Source organism: Podarcis raffonei, chromosome 1 (genome assembly GCF_027172205.1).
Source record: "Podarcis raffonei isolate rPodRaf1 chromosome 1, rPodRaf1.pri, whole genome shotgun sequence".
Taxonomy (NCBI): Eukaryota; Metazoa; Chordata; class Lepidosauria; order Squamata; family Lacertidae; genus Podarcis; species Podarcis raffonei.
In genome coordinates, this window is record NC_070602.1 from 86,062,681 (window position 1) to 86,088,559 (window position 25,879).

The 25,879-nt window shown below is 45.2% G+C and overlaps 1 protein-coding gene across 2 annotated transcripts; it reads right to left on the reverse strand.

Annotated features, from left to right (window-relative positions):
- Positions 1-753: 753 nt before the first annotated feature.
- SLC11A1 (solute carrier family 11 member 1) lies at positions 754-24,905 on the reverse strand. 2 transcript variants are annotated; one of them, XM_053402168.1, is made up of 15 exons: positions 24,218-24,905; positions 18,487-18,608; positions 15,819-15,941; positions 15,272-15,391; positions 14,617-14,723; positions 13,333-13,403; positions 13,057-13,124; positions 11,562-11,717; positions 9,462-9,620; positions 8,061-8,159; positions 7,407-7,526; positions 4,732-4,881; positions 3,961-4,034; positions 1,927-2,080; positions 754-1,190 (listed from the first exon to the last, which is right to left on the reverse strand). In XM_053402168.1, the coding sequence occupies exons 1-15, from the start codon at positions 24,234-24,236 to the stop codon at positions 1,110-1,112; spliced, it is 1,623 nt and encodes a 540-aa protein (XP_053258143.1). In that variant the 5' UTR covers positions 24,237-24,905; the 3' UTR covers positions 754-1,109. The 2 variants fall into 2 exon arrangements, with proteins under 2 accessions (XP_053258143.1, XP_053258153.1); XM_053402178.1 differs by lacking the exon at positions 24,218-24,905 and adding an exon at positions 20,700-20,821.
- Positions 24,906-25,879: the final 974 nt, after the last annotated feature.

Below are 25,879 nucleotides of genomic sequence, written 5' to 3' on the forward strand. Positions count from 1 at the left end.
GTTCAGCTTTTGCCCAAACAACAACGTTTTGTGTCTAATTCCCCATTTCCTCTCTTCTGTAACACCATCGGCAACCTACCTGTGTCCTGCTGCCATTGCATGATGCAAAAATAACACAGTCTTGTGGCACCTTTATCAAACACCAAATGGCATTTGTTAGAGGTGCCACAAAGACTGCTTTTGCTTGCTATGGCAGACTTAACGCGGCAGCCCACGAAGGGCAAGAGGCCTCAAAAACCCTGCAAGGAGGGTTGTGGCTGCATCAGCTGCTCCTTCAAAGAAAGTTGAATAGGCCACTGTGCAGGAGCAGCCGGCAAGTAGGGGCAGGGCCCAACTTCCTGGCAGTGTCCTTGCTGGGACACTTTCAGAGGAGGAACACTACTGAACGGACGTTGCCGGAAACTGCAGGGGGGAAGAATGCTGTTGCGCTCAGGTGTGGGCTTTCCCTGGGTATCTGGCTGGCCACGGAGAGAGCAGGATGCTGGACCAGATGGGCCACTGGCTGGATCCCGCTGGGCTCTTCTCATGTTCTTATGGCAATGCCGGAGTGGGGCAGTGAGGTTGGGGCAAGGTGCGCACGCCAACCGGGCCCGATGCCACCACCACCTTGCAGCTGGTGCTTACTGTCTCAGTAAGCAGCAGTGATGCCCCTGTTGGAGGTCAGTGCCACAGCATCTCCCTGCTCCCATCACTATATGTAGCTTGGAGTAGGGGGTAGCATAGGGAGCCAACAGAAGAGTTTATTCGTTGGACTGTCTTCCCAAGAGAGTTTATTCCAGCTAAAATACAAACAACCATCTTGTGCTGAATCTGGACGATGGCCTGTGAAGTCCAGGCCCACCTACATGGGGGCACTGACCACAGCTCTTTCACAGAGTCTGAAGATTCCTTGCAGGATACCGGATATGAACCCTGGAAACTTCTGCACGCAAAGCAGGTGCTCCACCGTGGATTGCCAGCTACCAGTGCTTAAGTCCATCTCTTGCTGGTGGACACCAGTGTCCTGGAGCCTCTGCCTTTCAGCAGATCCAGAGGGGCAGCTGCTTTCAGTCCAGGAAGGAGGAGGAAGATTTAGCAGCCTCTGGCGTGTGTGAGAGAGGGATGGCCTATCACTGCAGCCCATAACTGAATCGAGTGTGGGGCCCACGGGCCAGGAAACGAGCTCCATGTGAGATGAGACACGTCCAAATCTAGAATGGAGAAAGAGCAAGACGAGGATCTAGCATCAAACTTGGGGTCTTCACAACCATACCAAAGATTTCCCTCCTACCTGCAATAACAGCCCAACCATTCTCCCTGATCTGCCTCAAACAGACCCCCCATGTTTTTTAATGACTCTGTTAAGTCATCCAGCAGTGGTTCCTCACTGTCCTTCGGGAGACACTCACTTCAAGGGGTGCCCCTTCACTATCCAGGGGCTAATGGTCTGTGCACCGGATGCTATGGCAGCGCTATGCTTTATAAATACCTTCCCAACCCTCATGTGGCTACACCGTTGATGGTTATTGTCAGGAAAAAGGGAAACAGCATTTTCTATGATATTCAGTGGATCGTCAGGGCTTGCAAAGCACCATGGGCAGGCAAAAATGGGTCACACAGTGTCACTATGATGTCAGTTGACAGGCAGCCCCACCCACCCATGCGTGGGGTGGGGGAGATAAGGATCTAGCCCAGACCTAGTTCTGCAGGTGTTCCTCATAACAAGCTTGCAATATAATCCTAGGGCTAGGATATGGGAAATGATGAATATCCTCTTTGGGGATTTTTCTTCAATTGTTTTCAGTTTCTTCCCCTTTAAAGCTAAGAATGAGGAGCAACCTTATCAGATCAATGATCTACTAGTCCTTGTATCATCAGTCGTAATTTGGGAGGGGCCTCCAGCCCAGCCCTACAGATGGTGCCCCGTTTTATCTATGATCTTCATACCAGGTAGCAGACGAAGGCCACGTATGCAGCTAGCGCCAATGATATGACGATGTAGTATGCCAGATGATTCAGGCCCATTATAGCTGTCACCACAAAGTACAGGTTGATTGCACAGATCAGTCCAGTGATGAGGATCATAATGATCTTGCTAATGCTAAGAAGACCAGAGAGGGAGAGGGAGTTAAAAAAGAAGAAGAATATTCAAGATCATGACTATCAAGATGGAACAATCCTGGTGGTCAATCCACAGATTTTTACATCCACATCTGCCCCAATCATTGTCTGGGGGCAGATGGTCCTGTTTAAAGAACTAAATGAATATGAGGAGTGTTGCAGTCCTCCCTCTGCTTGTGTAGGTTTTTATAGTATGTATGTATGTATGTATGCATGCATGCATGTATGTATGTATATATGTATGTATTTATAAACCACATTTCCCACAAATAAGTTGTATTCAAAGTCATTCACAAAACATGGACAATTTGGGTTGAACCCAAATACACATGTATAAACAAACAAAGAAAATATGACGACTTCTGACCATGCAGTGGGATTTTCCCTCTATCTTATTCCCAACCTCCTCAAAATCTGCTCTGGGAGGTTAGGGAATCCCCAGAGAGGGGGGGGGGTCTACAGTGTGTGGGAGGTGACATTCTACTGCATTATCAGAAGTCTTTCTACTCGTGCAACAGTTTATTTGGATATAACCCTTCCCCTCCCCCAAAGTCTGTATTTGTGTAACAATTTATGACATAATCTTCTACCACCATGTAGCGTCTGACTCAAAGACTCTGGTTTAAATCTACTAACCGCAACAGGTCAGATTTTAGGGGACAAGCAGGGGAGAGAAGCTTCCAGTAGGAAGGGCCACTCAAAATGGTATCCAAAGGGAGATAAATAACTACTGCTGATGGACTGGCACACAAATGTGAGAGGGCTAAGTGTTTCCAAGGGATCCCCATTGCTCTGTGGAGGGGCTGTAGCACAACAAAAGCAGGATCCTCCCAGGAAGAACATTTCTCATATGAAAAGTTACAGGAGTTCATCGGAAAGTTACAGAGTAGGCACTGAGTGAAGCAGCAGCAGTATGACTTGTGCCAAAACATTTGCAGGCACAAATAAGATTGAAAGCCGGATTGTGTGACCACCCCGATAGCATCATGAGCACAAATCATCATCTATGCACAATGAAAAGGACACCTGGGAGGGTCCTGATGCCACTTTCCAGTATGTTTGCTCCTCACTTTCCTTACTGCAAAAACTGTCTTTTGGGGGAATCAGGTTTGTTGTGCAAGACCTTCCAGGCAAATACAGTGGTACCTCTAGATACAAACGGGATCCGTTCCGGAGCCCCGTTCACATCTAGAGGTAAACATAACTAGCGATGGCGCGTCTGCACACGTGTGCGGCGCTTTTCACCGCTTCTGTGCATGCGCGTGACGTCATTTTGAACGTCTGCACATGCGCAAGCGGCGAAACCCGGAAGTAACACGCTCCGTTACTTCCGGGTTGCCGAGGAGCGCAACTCGAACGCTCTCAACTCGAAGCATATTTAACCCAAGGTATGACTGTATAACTGACCTCATTTGCCAGTATGACATTGAATCCTAATCAACATTAGTCTGGAAGTGCCCTGGGTGGCAGATGCAGCAAAATCAAGGCATGGATATTGTAGAGCGCATTGCATGTACAGTGGTACCTCGGGTTACATACGCTTCAGGTTACATACTCTTCAGGTTACACACTCCACTAACCCAGAAATAGTGCTTCAGGTTAAGAACTTTGCTTCAGGATAAGAACAGAAATCGGGCTCCAGCGGTGTGCCAGCAGCAGGAGGCCCCATTAGTTAAAGTGGTGCTTCAGGTTAAGAACAGTTTCAGGTTAAGAACGGACCTCCGGAACGAATTAAGTACTTAACCAGAGGTACCACTGTACCAAGAATGTTCCAAATCAAACATTGGCAATGGGAGCATACGCATCCTTCCTTAGGAAAATAACTCCTCACAAAACGAGCTTCCCTATGGAGCAACTTACATCCCATTGACGAAGTCCTGCATGAGAGGCTGCATGCTGGTGAAGGTGAGAACAGGTATGACAGCAAAAGGTAGCTGGAAACGGAAGGAGACACAGGGGTGAGTGTGGAGGCATATTTTCAAAATGAATACTGTTGTCCATTCTCCTTTCTTCGCCACTTATTTTGTCACCACTTATTTTCACTCGAGGACCACAAAAATGTTTGCTGCCTGTTTGGTCATTCCTACTCCTTTCCAACCCATGCCGGTCCTATAGTTTATTCATTTTATTCCATTAATATCCCAGCTTCTTCTCCAAGGTGGCGTACGTGGTTCTCTCCCTCCTCATTTAATCCCCACAACAACCTTGTGAGGTAGATTAGGCTGAGAGGCGGTGACAGGCCCCCAAATCACCAATGAGTTTCATGGCTGAGTGGGGATTCGAACTCTGGCCTCCCAGGTCCTGGTCCAACATTCTAACCACCATACCATGCTGTAAAGACTAGTCAGCCCTTGGAACCTGAAGGTATCTTGCCTTTCCCTGTGACACTTCTACATGCACAGGAGCTACTCAACAGGCCAGTATGAAATAATACATTTCCAGAATGACAGAGATGGAGGGGGTTTCACAGGGCAGATTCCTGAGGCCCCTGCCTCACTGCCTAATGGCAGTTTCAGTCCTAGTAAGGAAGAGAGGTATGGGCAATTGACATGGGGCTCCGCAGCCGGTCATGTCTCCTGCAACCCACTGCTGACAGAGGGCTGCAGTGTGTGCGTGTTTCGGACCTCTCACCAGGATGCTCTGCAGCACATTGAGAACGTCATTCAGGCTCGTCAAATCTTCTATCCTCCTGAAAGCAGCAACGAAGACCGTGGGAAGGATAGCGAAGGCGCGAGTGAAGACCACCCGGGCAAAGCGAGACCAGCGAAGCTTCAAGAAGCCCTGAGAAGGGAGGGAAAAAAGCAGCTCCTGAGTTTACAGAAGTCAACACGCCATCACCCATTGAAGCACATGCTATTCATCAAAGATCCTCTCTCCTCTGCTTGACACATTGGTCTTGAAAAAGGCTGCCACCTGGCGGCCAATTTAAGTCACCAGAAAAAGATGAAGAGCTGAGGAAATAACAAGGGGGAACGGCTCCAGTCTCTACATGCCTCTCTAGTGGGGAAGATGACCTCCCTTTGAACAAACATACCCCCTGAACAGTAACTGTAAAACTTGACGTTACTAGTATACTGAATCATCCGCACTCTGAAAGCATGGTCTAATATTTTTTTAAGCTATGGAGGCAGGTGGCCCCCACTGCTATCTTTCTGAATTTCTAAGCTTGAGGGAAGAAATGCATTTCCTCACTTCTGTCTGGTGTGCCCATAGTGCAACCACACATTTGTGCTGGACCAGAGCAGTTACTAGGAGAAATTAACTATCACATGATAGATGAAGATGATGGTGGATGTGATGGGCAAATCTCCATGTAAAAGAAGCAGCATGCCTCTAAATACCAGTTCCTGGGGAACAAAGAGACTGTTGGCTTCGTGCCTTGCTTGTGCAGTGAGCTTCCTGGAGGCATCTGGTTGGGTATTGCGGATGCAGAAGTCTGGACTAGATGGACCTTAGGGGTGCTTCCAGTCCAGGCATTTAGTGTGGAATTGCCATGCTTTGTCCACTCATCCACACAACACTGTGATCCAATCATTGTCATGCATTTTCCCTGTAGTTTTCCCATCTTTTCTCAGATCACAGAAATACACTTTTTTTAAAAAAAAGAGTAGCAAAGTGTCTACAAGTGCCTTTAGCATGACTCTTTGATATATTTTTTTAAAGGACAAGATTTTAAAATAGGCCATGATATATCAGGAAAGTGAACTTACCACACTTCAGCAGACACTGTGCATACCATTCTACAACCCTGCCTTTTTATATATAAAAATATATTTTAATTATGAATAAAATGTTCTCCCACTATATAATGAAATTTACCGGTATGTATAGCACTATAACACCCTTCTGCTACAATGTTCTCTTTTAAAAATGATTTTGAAAAAAAAAACACTTTTTGCTCACTGCCATTAACCATCATGCTGCAATGCTGCTGATTATTTTTTTGTAAGGAACATTCTGTTTAAACAAATTGTTTTATGGTTGTGTATCACTATAACTTTTTTCATTTAAAAATTATGGCATCTTGGCAAAAATTAGGAGACTGGTATTAAAAATTAAGGAGGATCATCCAATGGCATTCACTGGATCATCGTGAATGTGTGCTGAGCTTCAGATTCAAGTCCTGACCCACTGAGAGGAGGTATGTCACACCCACTGGTATGTACATAAAGAAAAAAATGAAATCAAGTCAACTCAAATGTCAAAAATCAAGTCAAAAATGACTGGAAGTCAGCTGCACTTCTGCTTGTGGTTTAGAATGTGAAACTATAACTGGCTAGCTCTAGGATCCACCTGCCTCAAAACAGCCTCAGCCATCGGATCCAGGAGGCCTCTTCCTATGGGTAGACTTGCAGGTGGAGCAGCTTCCCGCTAGATGTCAGCACTACAACTATAGAGTGCATGACCCACAACCTATTTACCACATGAGTGTGGGTTGTTTCACAATAAAAATGCAGCTATGCCTTCAGCCTGCTGTGGCTTGACTTACAGACTGCAGTTTTGCAATAAGGTCCTGCCCTGCCTTGCAAAAGAGGCACATTTTCTTAACCATCATACAGAAAGCCTTTTGGAAACATAGCGTTTCTGGCCTTTCGTGAATAGTGGGACAGCAAAAAACGGATCAGTTACGGCTCAAAACTTTGCTGCTCAAGCAGAGGGTCTTGATCCTGCACAACAATGGCTCCCCTGACAAGGCAGATGCAGGCAAACTGTACTGACAGGATGTGGTCAGTCGTGGTGAGCAAAAGTTACTTTGTACGTTCACAGAGAAGTCTTGTCTTTATCATTGCTTGTTACCTTCTTGGACTAAGCAGTGGAACTGCAGCCTAATACTCATGTTGCTCTAAGCCCAGCAAGCAAGATCCTCACCCCAGCCCCCACATGCCAAATTTGACAGTTGAGCAAGGTTGCCCACCTGTCAATCAACTGGTGCCGCTATGACATCAGGTGATGACCATCAGGACTTCAGGTGCTTTTCAGTGCTGCCAATCAGCTGAGACTTTAAGCCACCCCACCCCGCCAAATCAGGGAAGCAGCATTCACACTGCTTCCTGGAGCCCTGCTTCCAAGTGAGCCAAGTGTTGGCTGTAGGATTGCATCACATCACCATCCTAATAACAACACGAATAATACTAACAATAACTATTGCTTTTTATTTTTCAGCACACGCCACAATAATATCGACAACCGCTTTTTTCCGTTTGAGCAGCACGTAGCAGAGCCACACCTTTGAACTTGCCTGCAAGGTTCTATCAAAATCAGGATTAACCAGCCCCACAGAAGACAGCCCCACATATGTTTCTCACCTCCATCACAAACTGCCCGGCGTATGTCCCTGTCATGGTTGAACTTTGGCCTGCGGCAAGGATCCCAATGGCCCAAATGTAGAGAGCAATGGAGCCAAAGTAGCATCCCAGGATGAGTCCCTGGGCAGGATAAATGGGATGCAGATAGTTAAGCCAGGGTGACCAGGTGTCCTACATTACAGAGTACCGTTCTTTATTTGGGAGACAGTTCATTTTGTTTTGGGAAGGTGCTCTCTGTCTGAAGGGCTGCCCAGTCCAAGTCCAGTTTAAAGTGCAGTAAAGAACGCTGAGATGGGAGAGCAGCAAAGGGGGCCTAGAAGCAGCTCATCCATACTTAGCAGCCAGACCACAGGCTGGGCAGATGCACAGGTTACCCGGCCAGTCTTCCCCACTGCAGTGATATGCATCATATTTCCATCTAAATTATAGTAATTATTTCTGCATTGGGACCTACATATATTAAATAGCATGTGCAAATCTGATGCACATTGGTTTGCCTTCTTGTTTTGGGATGGCGGTAAGTGGCTACCCTAAGTGAAGCACTGATACTCTTAAAAGCTAGACACCATCGTTTTCCTATATTTATGTGCAAGCTAATCTTCTGTCTACTTCTTTCAAGCTGGGGAAATGGGCATCATTCCGCCAAAAACTTACCCCCTGGAAGATGTCCACGGAGACAGTTTCATTGTTGTCAGGAAAGTTTGGGAAGAGGCTGCCATTGGCGAAAATGCTGGCATTGGCACAGGTTTCATGCTGGAATACATGGGCGGAATAAAATGAAGATAATTTTTTAAAGGACATCCATTGGGGCCTCAGAAAGGTCACATCCTTTGCACTAGAAGGTCAGGGCAAAATATTCCCACGTGCTGATGGCCCATAGAGACAAGTCTACAAGGAAGAATGCCTCAGAGCACAGACACCAGGAATGGCTGCATATACACCATAAATTTAAAGCACATCTCTCCCCTGAAAGACCAGTAATGGGAAGTGTAGTTTGTTAAGTGTACTGTGAAATTTAACTCTGCGGGGTAAATGACAGTTCCCAGGATTCTTTGGGAGGAAGGAGGAATGTGCTTTAAATATATGGTGTGTATGCAGCCAAATATGCCTTAAACAGCTAAACACTTGGGTCCTGTCCCTCTTTATTCACAGCTATTCCCCTCTTTCTTGAATGAATGCACTGCCCCAGAGCAGATGACAACTCAGACACACAACCCGGGAGGTCTCTTAACTCTGGAAGAATAATCCCAGCTGGTACATAGCAGGAGTTTCCAAATCGAAAGTCCACAAGGGGGAAACACTAGGCCTATGCTGCATGTAATACAAAGTGTATATCCCTTAAAATAAAGGCACACATCATTTTTAGTGACAGTGTTCATTTTGCACTTTGGTACTCACAGGCACTCACGAATGAGACTAGCTGGGCCACAAGGCCACTGCCTCAATTAGGAGAAGAGTGGCAGTCCAAATGGGGCATTCCTACCCTTTTACAGACCTCATCTGTTTCCTCCAAATGGAGAAAGCAAGCCCCTTTGGTTGCCCTAAGAAGTTTCCAATAGGAAACTTATTAGTGCTGTTGTTTCCTAGCATTGACAGGGAGCCCCACGTGCAAAGGAACAATCAAAAACTCCACTTAAGTTCCCAATTGTTCCTTTGCAGCTCAGTCTGTACCTGCCCCACACCTGACACTAGGCAGCTGTGGTTTTTGTGGAATAGCCTCTCAGGCCAAATTGGGACCTGTGCCAAGCCTTGTTCAGTCTGCAGCTCAGAGGTTTCCCACTGCTGCCTTAATTTGTCGCCATAGTAGTATCACTGCTAAGAAAGTCAGCTCCACCCTTGGAAATTTGATGGAATGAGCAAAGAGGAAGAAGTTGGCCAATCACTGACTGTCTAAAAAGAAACATCACTCTTCCTTTCCAACCACACGCCGCCCACTCATGGATAATGTAGTGAAATAAGAACTCTGAAGTGATAGAGGAGGAACTATGGGACCTTAAGTCCCAACCACTCTCAAGTGAGCAGGGCCTGGGGGCAACACAACGCTATGTCACTCACCACATCATGGTTCTGTTTACGAAAGAAGGCCTCTCCAAACACAGACATAACGAAGAGGTTTATGAGGAAGGAAACGAAGAGAGCAATGGTCGACTCAACCAGAAAGTACATGTTGGCCTCCTTCACTGCCTTTTTGTCAGCGCGGTCAATGTCTCGGGTCTGTGGAGAAAGCAGACAGTGTCTCATAGCTCTATCACATGAGTACTCCTTAACCCCCCACTCCCAAAGGTACTGGAGCCAGGAAACATTGTGGCTGGGGCTGTTCTTGTGGCTGCATGGATGGTTTTTCCTAAATTCCTGTCATATAACCTCAGGCTGTGAACTCACCTTAATAAGAGAAATAAGGAGAACCCTCCCTTCAGATGGCATTTATTTTCCCCTTTCCATTATTATGGGCTGGCTCAAAATTCCCTTATTGGGCAACATTCAAGACCTCCCTTCAGCGGAGGCAAGGTGCTTTCGAAACAACTGTTTGCTTGTTCTGGTTAAAAATATTGCCCGTTATTTATTCCAACACAGAAGAAATGGAATAAACCATCCCTAAAGTATTATTTTAAAAAATTAAATCAAAACCTAATTAAGGTACTACATGTTCCAAGGAAAACACAGGATTCCAATCTCATGCTTAGAAACATAGCTAGCTGCCTTTGTCAGACCATTGTTCCATCTAGCTCAGTACTGTCCACGCTGACTGGCAGCAGCTCTACAGGATTTCTGGCAGGAGCTTTTCCCAACCTTATCTGGGAAGATGCTCTTCCGCAATAGCCCTTCCATAGTTAATTGGAGAGCATTTGCAGGGTAGGATCAGCAGGTCTGTACAGAATTCTTTCCCTTCCCTCCCTTTCTTTCTAATGCAAGATGTCGATACAGTTCAGACTCTTCTCTCCTGTGCTTCCATGGCTGGGATAGATTACAGTGGTACCTCAGGTTAAGTACTTAATTCATTCCGGAGGTCCGTACTTAACCTGAAACTGTTCTTAACCTGAAGCACCACTTTAGCTAATGGGGCCTCCTGCTGCTGCCGTGCCGCCGGAGCATGATTTCTGTTCTCATCCTGAAGCAAAGTTCTTAACCTGAAGCACTATTTCTGGGTTAGCAGAGTCTGTAACCTGAAGCATCTGTAACCTGAAGCGTATGTAACCTGATTTACCACTGTAGTAGCTTTGGCCAGTGGGACGCAAATGTCCTTGCAGTTTTATTTGTGCTGCACTGCTTCAGCCAGGACCCACTTCTAAACCTCTGCCACCATGTTAGAAATAGTGTTTGCAACCACTTATAACTTATAACTTGTTTCTTTTATGAAACAAGTAAATGGACTTCCTCATGCTCTATGTCTGTGCTGTTTGCTGAGTCAGATCCTCTCAATCTGTGCTTTTGCTCTGTGCTGTGGAGTTACACTTTCTGTCAGCTACCCCACTCTCTTACCTAGTTCCACATACGTTAAGGGGGGGTTTAATCTTTTCTCCACCAACTGATTCTTCCTTGCAAATGTTCCTTTATAGATAGTAATATTTAGCCTTTCCCCCCAGCAAAAGCACCAAATTACAAGTAAAATTAGATGAGGGGACAGCCTTAACAGCAGCAACCACCGCAACAGCAACATTGTTATTTATACCCCACCTATCTGGCTGGGTCACCCCAGCTACTCTGTGTACCTTTCAACACATATAAAAGCATAATCAAACATCAAACACCAAAAATAGCAATACAGAGCTGCTTTCAGATACCTTCTAAAAACTTATATAGTTCTTTATCTCTTTGGCATCTGCTTGGAGGTCATTCCACAGAGAGGGTGCCACTGGCAAGAAGGCCCTCTGCCTGGTTCCCTGTAACTTCACTTCTCACAGTGAGGGAACCACCAGAAGGCCCTTCAAGGGAAGAATGGGTGACCAAGGGGAGGACTGGCCACTTTCTCTTCTCATTTGTCAATTCTTCCCTGCAAGGTCTCCCTTCCTCTGCATTTGTAATCATTGTTGTGAGTTTGGGAGTACATGTTTGTTGAGACTGAGCACATGCCTCCCCCATGAATGAATGAGAAGACAGGTCTGAAGACAGCCAAGAAACCTTCTTATCCAAGACTAGGAGTTTCCTATGACTGACCTTCACGAGGGAGGAGTGCAAGTAGATGTTATGGGGCATGATGATGGCTCCAACCAGTCCCACAGCCTGTAGAAGTTCGTTGTGTCCACAGCCCTTGCAAATGGGGAGAAACATCCCCTTCATCACCTTTCCCTGGTCTGGATGCACTACCACGTACTACAGAAGGGAAAAGGAAGGAAGGGTCAGGCCATGTGCTCTGAAGGCAGTCTGCAAAGCTAAAACAGCAAGGCTGATGAGGCGTGGGACAAATCTGTCACTTTCGGTTTTTCTCTGTTTCCCAGCCTTGTTTATTTCACCACATTTCTGCACCAATTTGCAATTATTATTTTTAAAGTTCATCATGAAGATTTATCAGCGTTTTAGTGTACACTTCTCCTAATTTTCATTTGTAATTTTGCACAATATACTTAATTTTGCAAGCAATTTCACCCAGTATATTTTTGTAGCTCATTTTCACTAATACATGCATAGTATATGCACATTTTCACCCATTGTTATAAGTAATTGTTTTGTTGCAGAATGGCACCGCAAAATTCACAGAAGTGCGAATTTCCAGGGATCAGTGTACTGTATTTCAGATTGTGTATTATTTCGGGAAGTGTGAAAATCTCACCCTCTCATCCCTATTTGCAATGGGGTTAGGTTTCCTTTTACACTCCAGCCTGTAATTTTTGCATGTTTAAAATGGGAGTCACTCAAGGAACAGGAGGGGGCAGAGCCATGCAAAGGTTCCTGGGAAAATCCCTTTTGAATGCGGAGCAAAGTCCAGGCAGACATGCTCAGTTTTAACTTAGCTCCACTGTTTGAGTGCTATTTGGATATCGGAGTACACACAAAAATCTTTTCCAACACTTGTAGTTTGAGTGTACTATTAACTTAGGTATTCATTGCTACTCAGTGTTGGTGTGTTCATTACCCTGGATTGATTTTTTTAAAAATTATTAAACAAATCCAGGGCTTTTTTCCAGCTGGAACTCTAAGGTGGACGCCATTGTGTTCATTTGCATTCTGGTACATCTTTTTCTAGAAAAATAGCACTAGACAAATCCATAGAGCATAACTATGTAAATGTTTGTGTAGCCATGAAAGGTAATTGGAACCTCCACATTCAGAGACAACACTAGAGTACCTCAGAATACCAAATACTGTGGCCAAATAATATTGGCTGCAGTGTGGGTGGGTGTTGCTGCCTTCATATTGTTCTTATGAGCTTCTTGGAGGAATCCAGTTTTTCAAAACCACCAATTAGATCAGTCTTGAGATGTTTTGGACTACAACTCCCATCAGCCCCAGCCAATATAGCCTTGGTAGCTGGGACTGATGGGAACTGCAGTTCAAAATATCTTGAGGGCAACAGTTTGGGGAGAGTTAGATGGATCCCTGAGGTGACCTGGCAGTGCTCTTCTCAGATCTAAAGGGTCAGGGCCCGGCCAGAATGGAGGAGAGTGGATGAAGGCATTGTTTGCAGTGGAGCCTGGGGGATGTGTGGGCTTACCTCATAGCCAAATGTCAGTGCCATGATTGTGATGAGGAGACCAAAAAAGGCTTCCAGCTTTCTGAGACCTGGGAAGGAACAGAAGAGGCCAAAGCAAGCTCATTAGGGGAGGTGTTGGGATTCAAACCTGCTTCAGAAATGATTAACTTTTAGCTTGAGTGCTCTTTGTCATGCAACAAGCACATTTCCTCAAGAAATCCCCTTGTAACCTTTGAAACACTTCACTAGCTGACTGAGTCACACATTCAACTATTTCCCCCTGTACAGGATACATACCATATTTATCTAAGAAGAGGAAGAAGAAAGTGTCCACAATGGTGATCAGGACTCCACCCCACAAAGGGATACTGCAAAGGAAAACCAGAAGTTACCAACCTGATAGAGGGAGAGGGGACACTAAGCCCTCTTTCCCCTAAACACGGTTAGCTTTTTAGGGCACAATGACTACTCAACATCTTGCTGCCACAAGCAATATCTCTGTCTGAAGGGAAGAGGAGACCTGTGATTTGGGGGGGGGGCAGACTCTGGGTTACCAATTCATTTCTTATCTGATGGGCCTTCTCTAATTGTTAGTAGTTCTACAATGGGCAGAAATCTAATAGATGCACGCCTGTTAAAAGGTTCTGCTTTGCGAGAAAAGAGATGGCAACCTTACTAAAGTATCCCAAGAGCAGAGAAAAGCTTCTAGGCTTCCTGTAGTAAATTCTTACATTTAAGAGACCATAGGAGGCTGTGAAACCAGATTGTTGATCCACCTATCTCTCTATTGTCTACACAAGCCTTCGACTTGCTGCTCTCCTTCGACTTGCTGTAGTTTTGAACTACATCTCCTATCATCCCTGAGCTTTAGTCATGTCATCTGGGGTTGATGGGATTTGTAGTCCAAAACATCTATAGGGTACCATGTTGGGAAAGGTTGGTCTGCACTGACTGCCACTGGCTCTCTGAAGAAGCCTTGGTGATGCCAATGGTCAAACCTGGGACTTTTCACATGCAGAGCATGAGCTGTTTCACTGAGTTATTTGCTTTCCCCCAAGGATTATCCCTTATTCAAGGTCATTATAGCTTTACAGCAGGGTTTCCCAAACATGGGTCTCCAGCTGTTTTGGGACTACAATTCCCATCATCCCTAGCTAGCAGGACCAGTGGTCAGAGGTGATGGGAAATGTAGTCCAAAAACAGCTGGAAACTCAAGTTTGGGAAACCTTGCTTTATAGGATCCCTTGTTTCTATAATTTTCCTTTAACGGCTCAGAGAGACATCTAATAATCAGTTTGCAACAGAGGAAGCAGGCATCTGCAGTATTAGTAGCTTATCCCAACCAGTTTATGAGGGAGAGTGTTCACTATTAACTGGGGAAAGATTATACCTGATGTAAAAAGAATAAGAGAAAAGTCAAAACTGTTCTCATTGTGTTGTATTTCAATATCTGCCAGCATCTTCTAGTCTGAGGAATCTAATTGCTTAACCCAGTGCAATATGGTTGTGGTGCAAAAATGGTCAGCAACATCTTGGAGACCTGCCCACTCACACATGGCCACAGAAGAATGGGGAATTTACCGTCCAGCTGACAGAAGGTTGAAGGCAATGGCTGTGCCTATCACTTCCTGCATGTCAGAGCCAATGATGGCAATTTCTATCATGATCCAGAGCAGCACACGAGGAACCTGCACCAAACAGAATGGGAGTCTGTCAGATACATCATGGACAGGAGCTGGTACCCCCAAACTGCTCTATGGCCAGGTTTAAGCAGAAGCTCCCTATGCCTCTAACAATGATCACAACTCCAGAAGCTTCACATGTGGCATGTACACCACTCGATATCGTACCACTTGTTCAACCCTTTTCAGTGCAGAAATTGGCATCTTTAAAATCAGACAGCCCTCAATCAGAGCATGCCTTCAGATAGAGGTAAAGCTGATTCCATGTTCAGATTGAGAAATGGTTGGGCTGCGGGGTTCAATTCACAAAGCCCTTCCTTCCTTGCTAGCTAATTCATACTGGATATTTCATTCATTCATTCATTCATTCATTCATTCATTCATTCTTGACTTTGAGGTAATCAGAGAAATGGAGGAGATTTAGTTATGCCTTTAACCACAGTGGCATGGCAGACCAGAGTCCCTTCCACCAACTCACAGGAAAGGGGGATGCCGTAGCCAGTGTTTAGTACCTAATCATGCAGTTCACAGCCTGATTCTCCATTCATACTCACCTTGGGATAGTAGAAATGGCATATCTCTCCCAAATCTTTGCCTGTAACGACCCCGAGCCGGATGGCCAGTCTTTGGCAGAGCAAGCCCAGGATTGTGGACCAGAGCAGAACCCAGAGCAGCTGTGCAGGGAGCAAGGGCACATGGCGTCACTAGGTATTTGGGGGCTTCTGCAGCAATACAGCAAGAGCACAAGCCCAACCTCAAAGCTTTTGCTTAGCCTCAGGCTTATAATTCAGTGGTGGATAATACTCAGATGCTAGTTGGCCATGCAGCATGGGGTGGATGGAATAGTGCCAACTCTACTAACCCCTGCTGAACCAAGAAGAGGACCATTGCAGATTGCAGCAGTGCAGGTCCTATCCCACCCCCACTCTTGGCTGAGCGATGATGTTCCTAAAATGGGGTGGGAAAAGGCTGCAAACACTGAGTACTTAGAATTGCCCCAGCAGAACCCCAAGAAGACAAGGAGATGGGTGTGTGAAGTCCATGGGCCTTATAGTGTCCAGGCACACCCTACAACAAATGCCTGCTCTCTCCTGCGCTCACCTGAAAGCCGGCAACAGCTCCACACTGCAAGTCTGATTCAATGTTTCCTGGGTCCAGGAAGGCAATGCTCATGAGGAAGCCAGGCCCGGTGAATGCCCAGAGCTTCCTAAAACTGAAACCATACTGGGAAGGAAAAGGTGTAGCACAGTCAATGAAAAGGGACTGGAGAGAAGAGAGAGAGATTGGAGGTCATCTTAGCTCTACTACACTGATTCACACTTAGCTCTTCATTCTGATGGTCTTTATTTAGGGGCAGCTGCTCTGAATGCTGCTATTTTTCACACAGTTTAGGAGAGCAAGTACCATAGACACCATTGCTTTCAACCAGCCAGCCAGAGCAGGGCAGGGCCACTGGTAGGGGGGCACAAGGGGCACACATGGACCATGCTCTGAGTCAACATGAGCCCCGACCTCTGAGCTTGCTTTTTTTTTTTTTAAAAAAAGTAAATTAATCAGACATTTATAAAAAAAAGTTAGAAAGCAAAACCTGGAGGTAAGATAAACAAATAATAATATATTCTATGGTGCAAATAGATAAAATCCACACAATTCTTTCTGAAAGTAACATTTTGGAATAAGCTGTACTCAGCATTTCTGTTTAGTTTTTGTAAATATGGAAGCTCTGTTCTTCTCAAACAACCTGTTAAATGAGGCTGAATTAAGGTTGGAGAACTGAGGCTGCAATCTTGTAGCCTCTTTCCGAGGAGTAAACCCCATTGAGGAGTAAACTTAATGGGACTTACTTTTGAGTGAAGATGCAAAGGATTGCATGGTAATGGTTGCAATCATATGCAGAATTGGGTGCCATAGTTCATCTGTGATGATTGCACAATTGAGCTGTAAGGTTGCAATGCCACACACATTCCTGCTGAACAATCACTCTTAGGGGAGCTGGCTGATAACGTCACAGAAATTCTGTCTTGCTTAACCCTTGTTAAGGTACACATGTTAAAACACATGATTGCATTGGAACTAAACACTTGTTGCAAAACCACTTCCTCAGTGTGAGAAAGGAACTGAAATGTCCTACTGTTCACCCCAGATAATGACTCCTCTTTCTATTCCTTCAGCAATTCATTCAGTTCCAGTAGCCCTCTATCCTCTTCCCCCACCATGGTAGGAGAGTAGCCTTACAGCAGGGGAATAGCCATTTACCATGCTTTTTAAAAAATCATCATGGAAGATGCATGCTCCAGCAATGGAGTGGAAGAGTATACCGACATCAGATGACGGGCAAAGCAAACTTCCACTATCCTATATCCACATTATGCCAGGATTGGAGATACCTTGCCAGTTGAATGTCCACTGTCTCCAATGTGTGCTCAGCCCAGAAGGAGGAAACCACATCAGAGAAAATACAAAATGGCAGGAAAGCAATAGAGATGCTCACAGGATCCCTTGAAACTCTGCTGGTGCTGTCTGCATGGAACAGGCCAATGAACTCACAGAGACACCCACACTCCACATGAACACACTAGACCAGATGTTTTCAACCATTTTGAGTCCATGGCTCCTTTGACCAGCTACATTTTTCCTGCGGCACCCCTGTGGGGCTCAGGTGCCCAGTTATGTCACCCCTTGCCTGCAGAGCTGACAGGCTCTCACCCCTTTTCAAACACCCTCCCTTCTGGAGTGTTCCCTCAGCCTCCTCTTCTCTTCAGAGAAGAGGCAGTCGCCGCCACCACCCTGGTCTCTGAGCTGGCCCCCCACAGCCCCAAAGAGAGGGGTGTCTTCTCACACTGCCCCACAGGGCCTGGGACTTGTGTGTCCATTCCCAACAGCAAGGGCTGGTGGAATGGCTGGCTGGGCTCCCTTGCCTGCCTACCTGCCGGCCTGCCTGCCTGCTTACTCTGAGGCTGCCTCAGCTCCTGGCAACTAGTGCTCCCTGACCAGCCCCAGAGGCACCATTTGCCTGCAGAGCTTGTAGCCAAGGCTGCTGCAACAAACAGCTGCACAAGCCTTTGGGAGGCAGAGATGCAAGACGGCATCAGAGGAAGGGAGGGAATGAAAGAGGGACAGAGGTCAGTGTTGCCCGCTGCAACCCTAACCATCATTCAAAGCACCCCAGGGTGCCACAGCACACTGGTTGAAAACCGCTGCACTAGACCATTTTACACGGCATTGATATTTATTAAAAGGATCCATCTATCGCTCTCAGTTCTCCATATCAGGCCAACAGTCCAGCCCCAAGAGAACGAGCCATGTGTTAACCATCTGACCAATGATTTACTCCACTCGTCAGGATGGATGAATCTCTCAATTTCAGCTTCCCTTAGCTCCTGATTTTTCCAGTCTTAAAGTCAGCTGTCCACATTTTCCCAGAAATTTCCAGTGGGGGGAAGGCGCTGTTTTTTAAAATCTTCATGAAAATTCACCAGCACTTTAATGCAAATTTCACCTAATAAACACACATTTTGCATGCAGTTTTGACTAATACACACATTTCTGCAAGCCATTTCCCCCAGAGAATGCATTTGCGTATGTTATTTTCACTAATATATGCATTCTGCATATACTTCCACCTAATATATGCATGTTTGTACATGTTGGCTGGAGAAATTAGAAGTGTGAATTTCAAAGGGGTGGCTGTGTTTCGGTTTGCATGAAAATTGGGACATTTCTCATTAAAATACAAACAAAGTCAAATTCCTTCTCCAACCCCACTTACTCCTGCAACATCTGGAATGGCAATCTTTTCATCCAAGTAGGTTTGATCTCCAGCCTCCTGCTGATTATTCGGTACCAGTGAATTAGTGGCGCCATATCTTGGTTTCCTTCTGATTTCACCGTCTGTGAAGAGCCCAAGGAAAAGAGAGGGAGCTTGTAGCAGGCATTAAAAGAAGAAGAGAATCTTAAAGAGAGACTTGCTTAGTGACTGAAATGATACAGCATTATTATGATAATCAGTGAAAATAATACTTAGCATTTTGCAACACATTTGAAGTGCTTTGAGTAGTCCTCAAAAAAACTTTGCAAGGAAGGCCAGTATTATTCTTCTCACACTGCAAATGATGGGACTGAGATGGGAGCCCTATATTGTCCATGATGCTGCTGAAACCTCTCCACACTCACCGTTACATCTAAGAGCACTTACCTGATGACGTAATATCATTACACTGCAAATTTCACTGACCCTGCCAGCAGCCACAGCCAATGATTTGAAAGGGGGGGTGGAGCCACTTGCAACAAGGTAACCATTAGAAGAGCCCTGGTGGATCAGACTCAAAAGACAATCCAATCCAGCAAGCTGCTTCCCACAGGATCCAACCAGATTCCTCTGGGAAGCCCACAAGTAGGATGCAAGGACAATATCCCTCTCCGGCTGTTGTTCTCAGTGACTGGCATTCAGATGCATGCCGATTCTGATCCTGGAGGTAATACAGGAAGCTGCCATATGCTGAGTCGGACTTCTGACCCATCTAACTCAGTATTGCCCACACTGACTGCCAGTGTCTCTCCAGGCAGTAGATATTCCCAGTCCTACCTGGAGGTGCCAGGGATTGAACCTGGGATGTTCCGCATGCAAGGCAGATGCTCTACTACTGAGCTATGGTCCTTCTCAAGGGTCATAGGAACGTGCAAGCCCACTCACCATGACAAGGTGATGATCAGTGTACTGGATAAAGCAAAGATCACCAGTGTTGAAGCAATGATTCTTCAACATCAACTTCGTTGGACTGGTCATGTTGTGTGGATACTTGATGATCGTCTTCCAAAGCAACTACTCTATTCCGAACTTAAAAATGGAAAGCGTAATGCTGGTGGTCAACAAAAGAGGTTTAAAGACTGTCTTAAGGCAAATCTAAAAAAATGTAGTATAAACACTGACAACTGGGAAACGCTGGCCTGCGAGTTCTCCAGCTAGAGAACAGCCTTTACCAAAGGTGTCATGGACTTTGAAGACGCTTGAACTCAGAACACAAGGAAGAAATGTGCTAAGAGGAAGGCACACCTGGCAAATCCACACTGTGATCAACTCCTGCCCGGGAACCAATGTCCCCACTGTGGAAGGATGTGTGGGTCCAGAATTGGCCTCCATAGTCACTTATGGACTCATTGTTAAAACTGTGTTTATGGAAGACAATCTTACTCGGCTATGAGTGATCGCCAAAGAAGAAAAGAAGATGAATGGTCCTTTCTCACTCATATAATGCCATCATGACTATATCCTCTTTGTCTAATTCCATCACAAGGCAGCACTGTCCCATCATTATATTATAACTCTTACCTACTCCTGAGATAACAGTGGTTTTGCCCTAAGGATATCTGACAAAGGTGAAAATTGAACGAGGGGATTCTGTCTAACGGTACAATTCCAGTCCAAATTCAATGGTGCTTACTCCCAGGTATGTTGAGGTTCAGATTACAACACAAACCACTACACTGTACCAATGAGTCGCCACCATTGGGACTCAAGCTCACAGCCCCGTTTGGCTCAGTGACTCGGCTTGCAGTCTTCTCATCCATGTTCTCAAGGGACAGGCCCATACAAGTGCAACCATGCTCTTGGAGGAAAAAGCGACGCTACAGCGACTCTATAGGAGCTGCTACCTGCATGAATGCCTGCAGTGCCTGTCACAGCTATTATACACCCAACAGCCTATCTCTTGGAGCTGTGCGGTAAAAGAAACTTGAGGCAGAAGCTCTCTGTCATTCTGGGACCACTGCTTTTATGAAGTTGTGTTTACGGATGCCAGTTCTGCTGAGAAGAGAGACACGCAGAATTGCATTAAACAGAAACAGGAAATAATTCATAACTCACAGGTTCAGAGAAGCATACAATAGATTTGCAGGTGACGCTGTAACAATGCTGATGTTTCTAAAGTCAGTTCTATGCTAGAAAATACTTTGGCAAATGTCAATATCCTACCACAATCTTACCCATGCCGTCTATCTGTCCTGCATGTGCTTTCCAAGCTGAGCTCCTGCGCAGCCAGATGAGATGCTCTGCTTGCCGCTCAGATGCATACAAGCCAAAGTTCTGTTTTCTGATGAGACTGAACAATCTGGAGAAACCAGTCTAGTGAGTCCTCACTCCCTTTTTCACTGCTCCATGAGGCGAAATCTCATTTGCATATTCAGCTAGGGATACATACCAGCAGGTCTTACTGCCAGATCTAAGATGGAAAAAAACACCCCTACCCTGACACAGGGCTTGCACTTATCTTGTGCTGGATCTAGGCTTAAACTCATCATCGGAGGCCAATCTCCGTGCGCCTTCTCCAGAAGAGGTCTGGAGGGCAGCACAGAAGAGTGGGCCTTTTCTGCAATGGCTCCCTGTTTGTGGAATGCTCTTCCCAGGGAGGCTTATCCGGCGACATCATTATATATTTTTAGGCACCAGGCAAAAACTTTCCTCTGTAACCAGTCCTTTGACCTTTAACTATCTGTGGCCTTTTAGAAGTGGGTGAGATGCTTTTGAATGTATTTCTCTTTCCTCTTTGTTTTAATGTATCCATGTGAGATTTGTTGTATATTTGTTGGTTGTGCTTTGGGTTGCCCTGGGCAAGACTGACAAATTTAATGAATAAATGAATGAACAAAAAAACAAAAACTACTTTAAAATGAGTAGATTTCCAGTCATTCTTGCACCATTCCAAGAAACTTCTTAAAATTGCTGACAAAATAAAGCAGCTGCCTGTATTCCTATGAATCTGCAACCTTCTGCATGCAAAGAAGATGCTCTACCATTGAGCTATGGCCCTGCTAATTTCTTCAGGACAAAAAATAAAATGTATGGGCAAATGTTAAATGAGGAAATTTGAATGTTGCTTTTGCAGGTGTTGGTAGATTATGTATCATGGCAAAACAAACAAATCCCTGCATGCATTTACTTATATATGGACTATGACGATGCCTGGAAATCTAAATTCCTCTCAGCATCAAAGACTGCATGCATAGCTTAAGTTTAAAGCACATTGCTTCCCCCTAAGAATCCTGGATACTGTAGCTTACCCATCACAGAGCTACATTTCACAGCACCCTCAACAAACTACAGTTCCCAGGATTCTTTGGGGAAGTCATGTGCTTTGACTGGGTTTTGAATGTATGGCGTGTATTAGAGGTGCCAGCTTCCAAGGGAGAATGGGGGGGGGGTGTTTTGAGGTCACATGGTGTGTGGCGTTGCACATGTGATGTTGGGATGTCGGAGGAGCCAGAGGCAGAGCTGAACGCAGAGGCAGTGTGGCTCCAATGACTGGCAGCTCTTCTCTTCCTCCTCAGCGCCCAGGGGCTGCTTCCTGTCCATGGCAGAAGGAGGAGGAGAAGGAACTGGCCACTGAAGCCATGCCGCATTCAGCTCTGTGCTTGGCCTCCTCCATCCCTTTTGAACGTTGTGAGGGCAGCCCCCTCCCCCAAAATTATTGGGACGCCCCAAAGGTCTTGTCCCCTAGAAGATGGCATCCCTGGTATGTACACAGACTCAAAACTGCAGGAGGTACTAAACTTTTTCAAACTTTCCCTTTACTTTTACAATAAAAATAAAAGACTAACCGTCTGCTGCCTTTCCATGATGCCCCAAATCAGCTGACTGAGGCAGCTGCCTCACTCTGCCTAATGGTAGGGCTAGCCCTGAATATTTGGTACATGGCATTCAGAGACAAAAAAAGTTAAGTGCAGAAAAATGGAGGGGTCACAGTCTTCCCCATTACTAATTAAACTATAGTAATTATTTCTAAATTTGCACTTATACAAATACCTTATTCATTTTTATTTATTTCACAAAATTATTTTATTTCTTGATTGTAAAAAAACCCAAACAAACCTCAAAGAGGTTTACAAAAAGAATAAAACAGGGAAATTATCATTAAAATAAAAACCCAGTTAGAAACGACTATTTAAAACTTCCAAAAATAATTAAAATCCACAATAAGCTAAAAACCAGATTAAAACACACATCAGCATTCTATGTCTCTGGCTAGGGTTTGCCTAAGCACATTTTTAGCATGTGCCAGAGAGAGAACTGTGAAGGTGCCAGCCTGATATCAAAGGCAGGGAGTTCCCCAATTACAAACTGAAAGTCTTAAGCAAATTTGTGTTCCCCCCCATCCCTTTCTTGCTGAGGAATTTCCTGTCTTTTGTGTGATTCATCAGCATTTATTTAATTATAAACCACCCTTGATATAACCATACATTTTAGGGTGGTATCAACTTCAGTTTATAGGCTCTCATTCAGACAGTGGTGCAGTAGCACCTTTGCTGAAGTTCAGTAATAGCTCTCCAAAAACCATTACAGTTGTACCTCGGGTTAAGAACTTAATTCGTTCTGGAGGTCTGTTCTTAACCTGAAACGGTTCTTAACCTGAGGTACCACTTTAGCTAATGGGGCCTCCCACTGCCGCCGCGCTGCTGCTGCTGCACAATTTCTGTTCTCATCCTGAAGCAAAGTTCTTAAGCCAAGGTACTATTTTTGGGTTAGCGGAGTCTGTAACCTGAAGCGTTTGTAACCTGAAGCATTTGTAACCCGAGGTACCACTGTATATAGTTTCCTCCTATTTTATCCCTTCATAGCCTATCCTGCTTCTTGCATGATTTACCAACCCGTTTTCCTCTCTTACTAATCAGATAGTTTGCCCAGGCTTTGCATATGGCAGAGACAATTCAGCATCCTTTGAACGAAAGACCAACTTAGACTTGATGTTACATCTTTAGCCCAAGCTATACATGCTGATATTCTCTTTTCCCACACAACTATTAAAGGTGCAAGAGTCCCCTGTCCTCTTTTTCAACTGGCCACTCTTAGCACTCAACTTCTGCCCTCCACCAGTTCTGGATTCATAAATAATCCAGAATAAACATAGACATCAATCATGCCCTTACATGTGGATCACAACTCCACAGAGGGTGTCACAGACTTCAGATGAACCAGCTCAAAGCCTGCCATGAAGCACTAGGTTGCTGACACAAAGCAATGTGGTAAACATGTAGAAAAAGGCAAGATTTCCCCACACTGTCAAGTTCCTGGAATGTTTACACAATGCTATAGCAATCTCTGTTATTTACTGTACTGTATATAACAGTAATTGTATTCATTTACAGTTGTCACGGTTGTTTTTAGCAGAGCCCCTGTGATAGGCAGACACTAAAAGATACATACATTTTCTTGGCTGGAGATGAGGAAAGTTGTGCTTCTTTTCCATTAAGAAGCCGGTTGGAGGCACAGAAAAAAACAAAGTTGCAGGACTGCAGCACCAACAGTACTTAGTCATCTCATGGAAAACAATGTAAGCTACCATGGTAAGGAATATTTATATTTTCATATGTCTTTTTTGTTAAAGTCACATGGGTTTGAAAAAAGGGGCAGTAAATCAGATGAGGACAGGCAGTGTCAAAAAAGATCCATGCTTTAAAAAAAATGTTATCACCATTACAACAGAGGGAAGAAGTAGAATGAAACTTACCTGGTTCCGGTGATCCCATTGAGAATCTTTCTTTCTTTCTTTCTTTCTTTCTTTCTTTCTTTCTTTCTTTCTTCTTTCCTTCCTTCCTTCCTTCCTTTCTTCAGAATTGATGCAAAACTGGGTATCCACAGATTATGAGCATCAAATTAAAGCAGTCCACATGTCTAAAGAACACAGAGTGATCAGAGGAGGGCAATTCTTGAGAGTGAGCTCAGTTTAGTCAGTCCGGGATTTTAATAAGGAAGCAAAAGAAGGAAGTCCTCCCCTGACCGTAAAAAGTAATAATGGCAATACAAATCTCTGCCCCTTTCTCCTATCTACCCATGTACAACCCTGGGTATCTTTGCCTATCCAAGGAAGAAGGTATGTTAGAGACACTTCTGGTTTTAGTACCATAAAGAAACCTTTCTAAAAAATGTTGTGGACGTGGGGAGGGAAGGTTGGCACACAATGCCAGAGTTTAGGGCTTATCCACACTTACTTTTTGTTCCACTCTTTCCAGGCAGAGTTCCACATTTTAACACTTTGTATCAGCAAAAGCGTGGTTTCTTACATGTTTGTGTATTGGGCTGCTTTTAAAAGGACCAGCTGAAAATGTGGTCATCCCAAAGCAAGTGAATCCTATAATCGTGGATAATCTGATAAATTTGAGAAACTAAGTAACCTGAAGGTGGTTCATTATTTTTAGAGCCAGTTTGTCCTGCCCTTGATTAAATCTGAAAGTATGCAAACACCCGCACTCCTCTTTCTTTCTCTTTCTCTCACTCTCTCTCTCTCTTTCTGCCACACACACACACACACCCGCTTTTGCAACTGGAATTCTAATAGCTGCATGACATCATCAAGAGCTCCATCAAGTGCAGCTTTCATAGTTATCCAGCTAAATATACTATTAGATCACAGCATTTATCCTCAGTTTATGCTGGCTGTCTTGTTTCCCATCAAAGTTCTAACAACCTGTCAGGGGACTGCCATTGGAACAAGGGAGGGAGGCAGGGGGATACAGAGAGCCTCCTTGAGGAGCAGCTCCTCGTCCAGCAGTGGGGAAAGCCACACCTCCAGTGGAGCAGATGGGGAAGGGGACAGCCAAGCGAAGGGCATCTGAGAGCCCAAGCGCCTCACCTAGCCCGGCTGGCCAGGAGGCAGACATGCCGTTTCCGTCGCCCAGCTTGCGCAGAGGAGTGAAACGTAAGGAGGGGAGGTGGAAATTTGGGGTGTCTAAGTTCTTATGTTGGGGGAGAAACCAGGAGGGGCCACTCCCAGAATCAGCAAGTGAATAAGATGGACATGAAGTTTATGGTTCTGCACTGTAAATAGTTTGCACCAGTAAAACCTGTTAAAGACAGGTCGGAGTCCTGCCTGGTTACTCACGAGCAACCACCACCAGCACCTGACACAACCCTATTTGAATTGCTCCTCCATACACCCCAAGGTCCAATACAAACAAGAGCTGTGAGCTTTATAACCTGACCTGGTTGTGGTATATGGAATAGCTTCAAGGACACCTTGCCATAAATATTTAGCAACTTGCAGAGTCCCCCTGGAAACCTGCATTTCCTGCTAACACAAAGCAGCCCACCCAGCCCACCTCTTGAGCTGTGCTAGCATGTCTGAAACTACTCAGTCACACAATACAGAACCAAGCATCACCTTCTGTTGCCT

Excerpts from the sequence above, each read along its gene's own strand:
- SLC11A1 (XM_053402168.1), bottom strand. Across the intron at positions 15,392-15,818 it reads GAGCTGTTGCCGGCTTTCAG|CTGCTCTGGGTTCTGCTCTG; the intron begins GTGAGCGCAGGA and ends CTCCCTGCACAG. Across the intron at positions 14,724-15,271 it reads GCCATTTCTACTATCCCAAG|GTTCCTCGTGTGCTGCTCTG; the intron begins GTGAGTATGAAT and ends TGTTTGGTGCAG.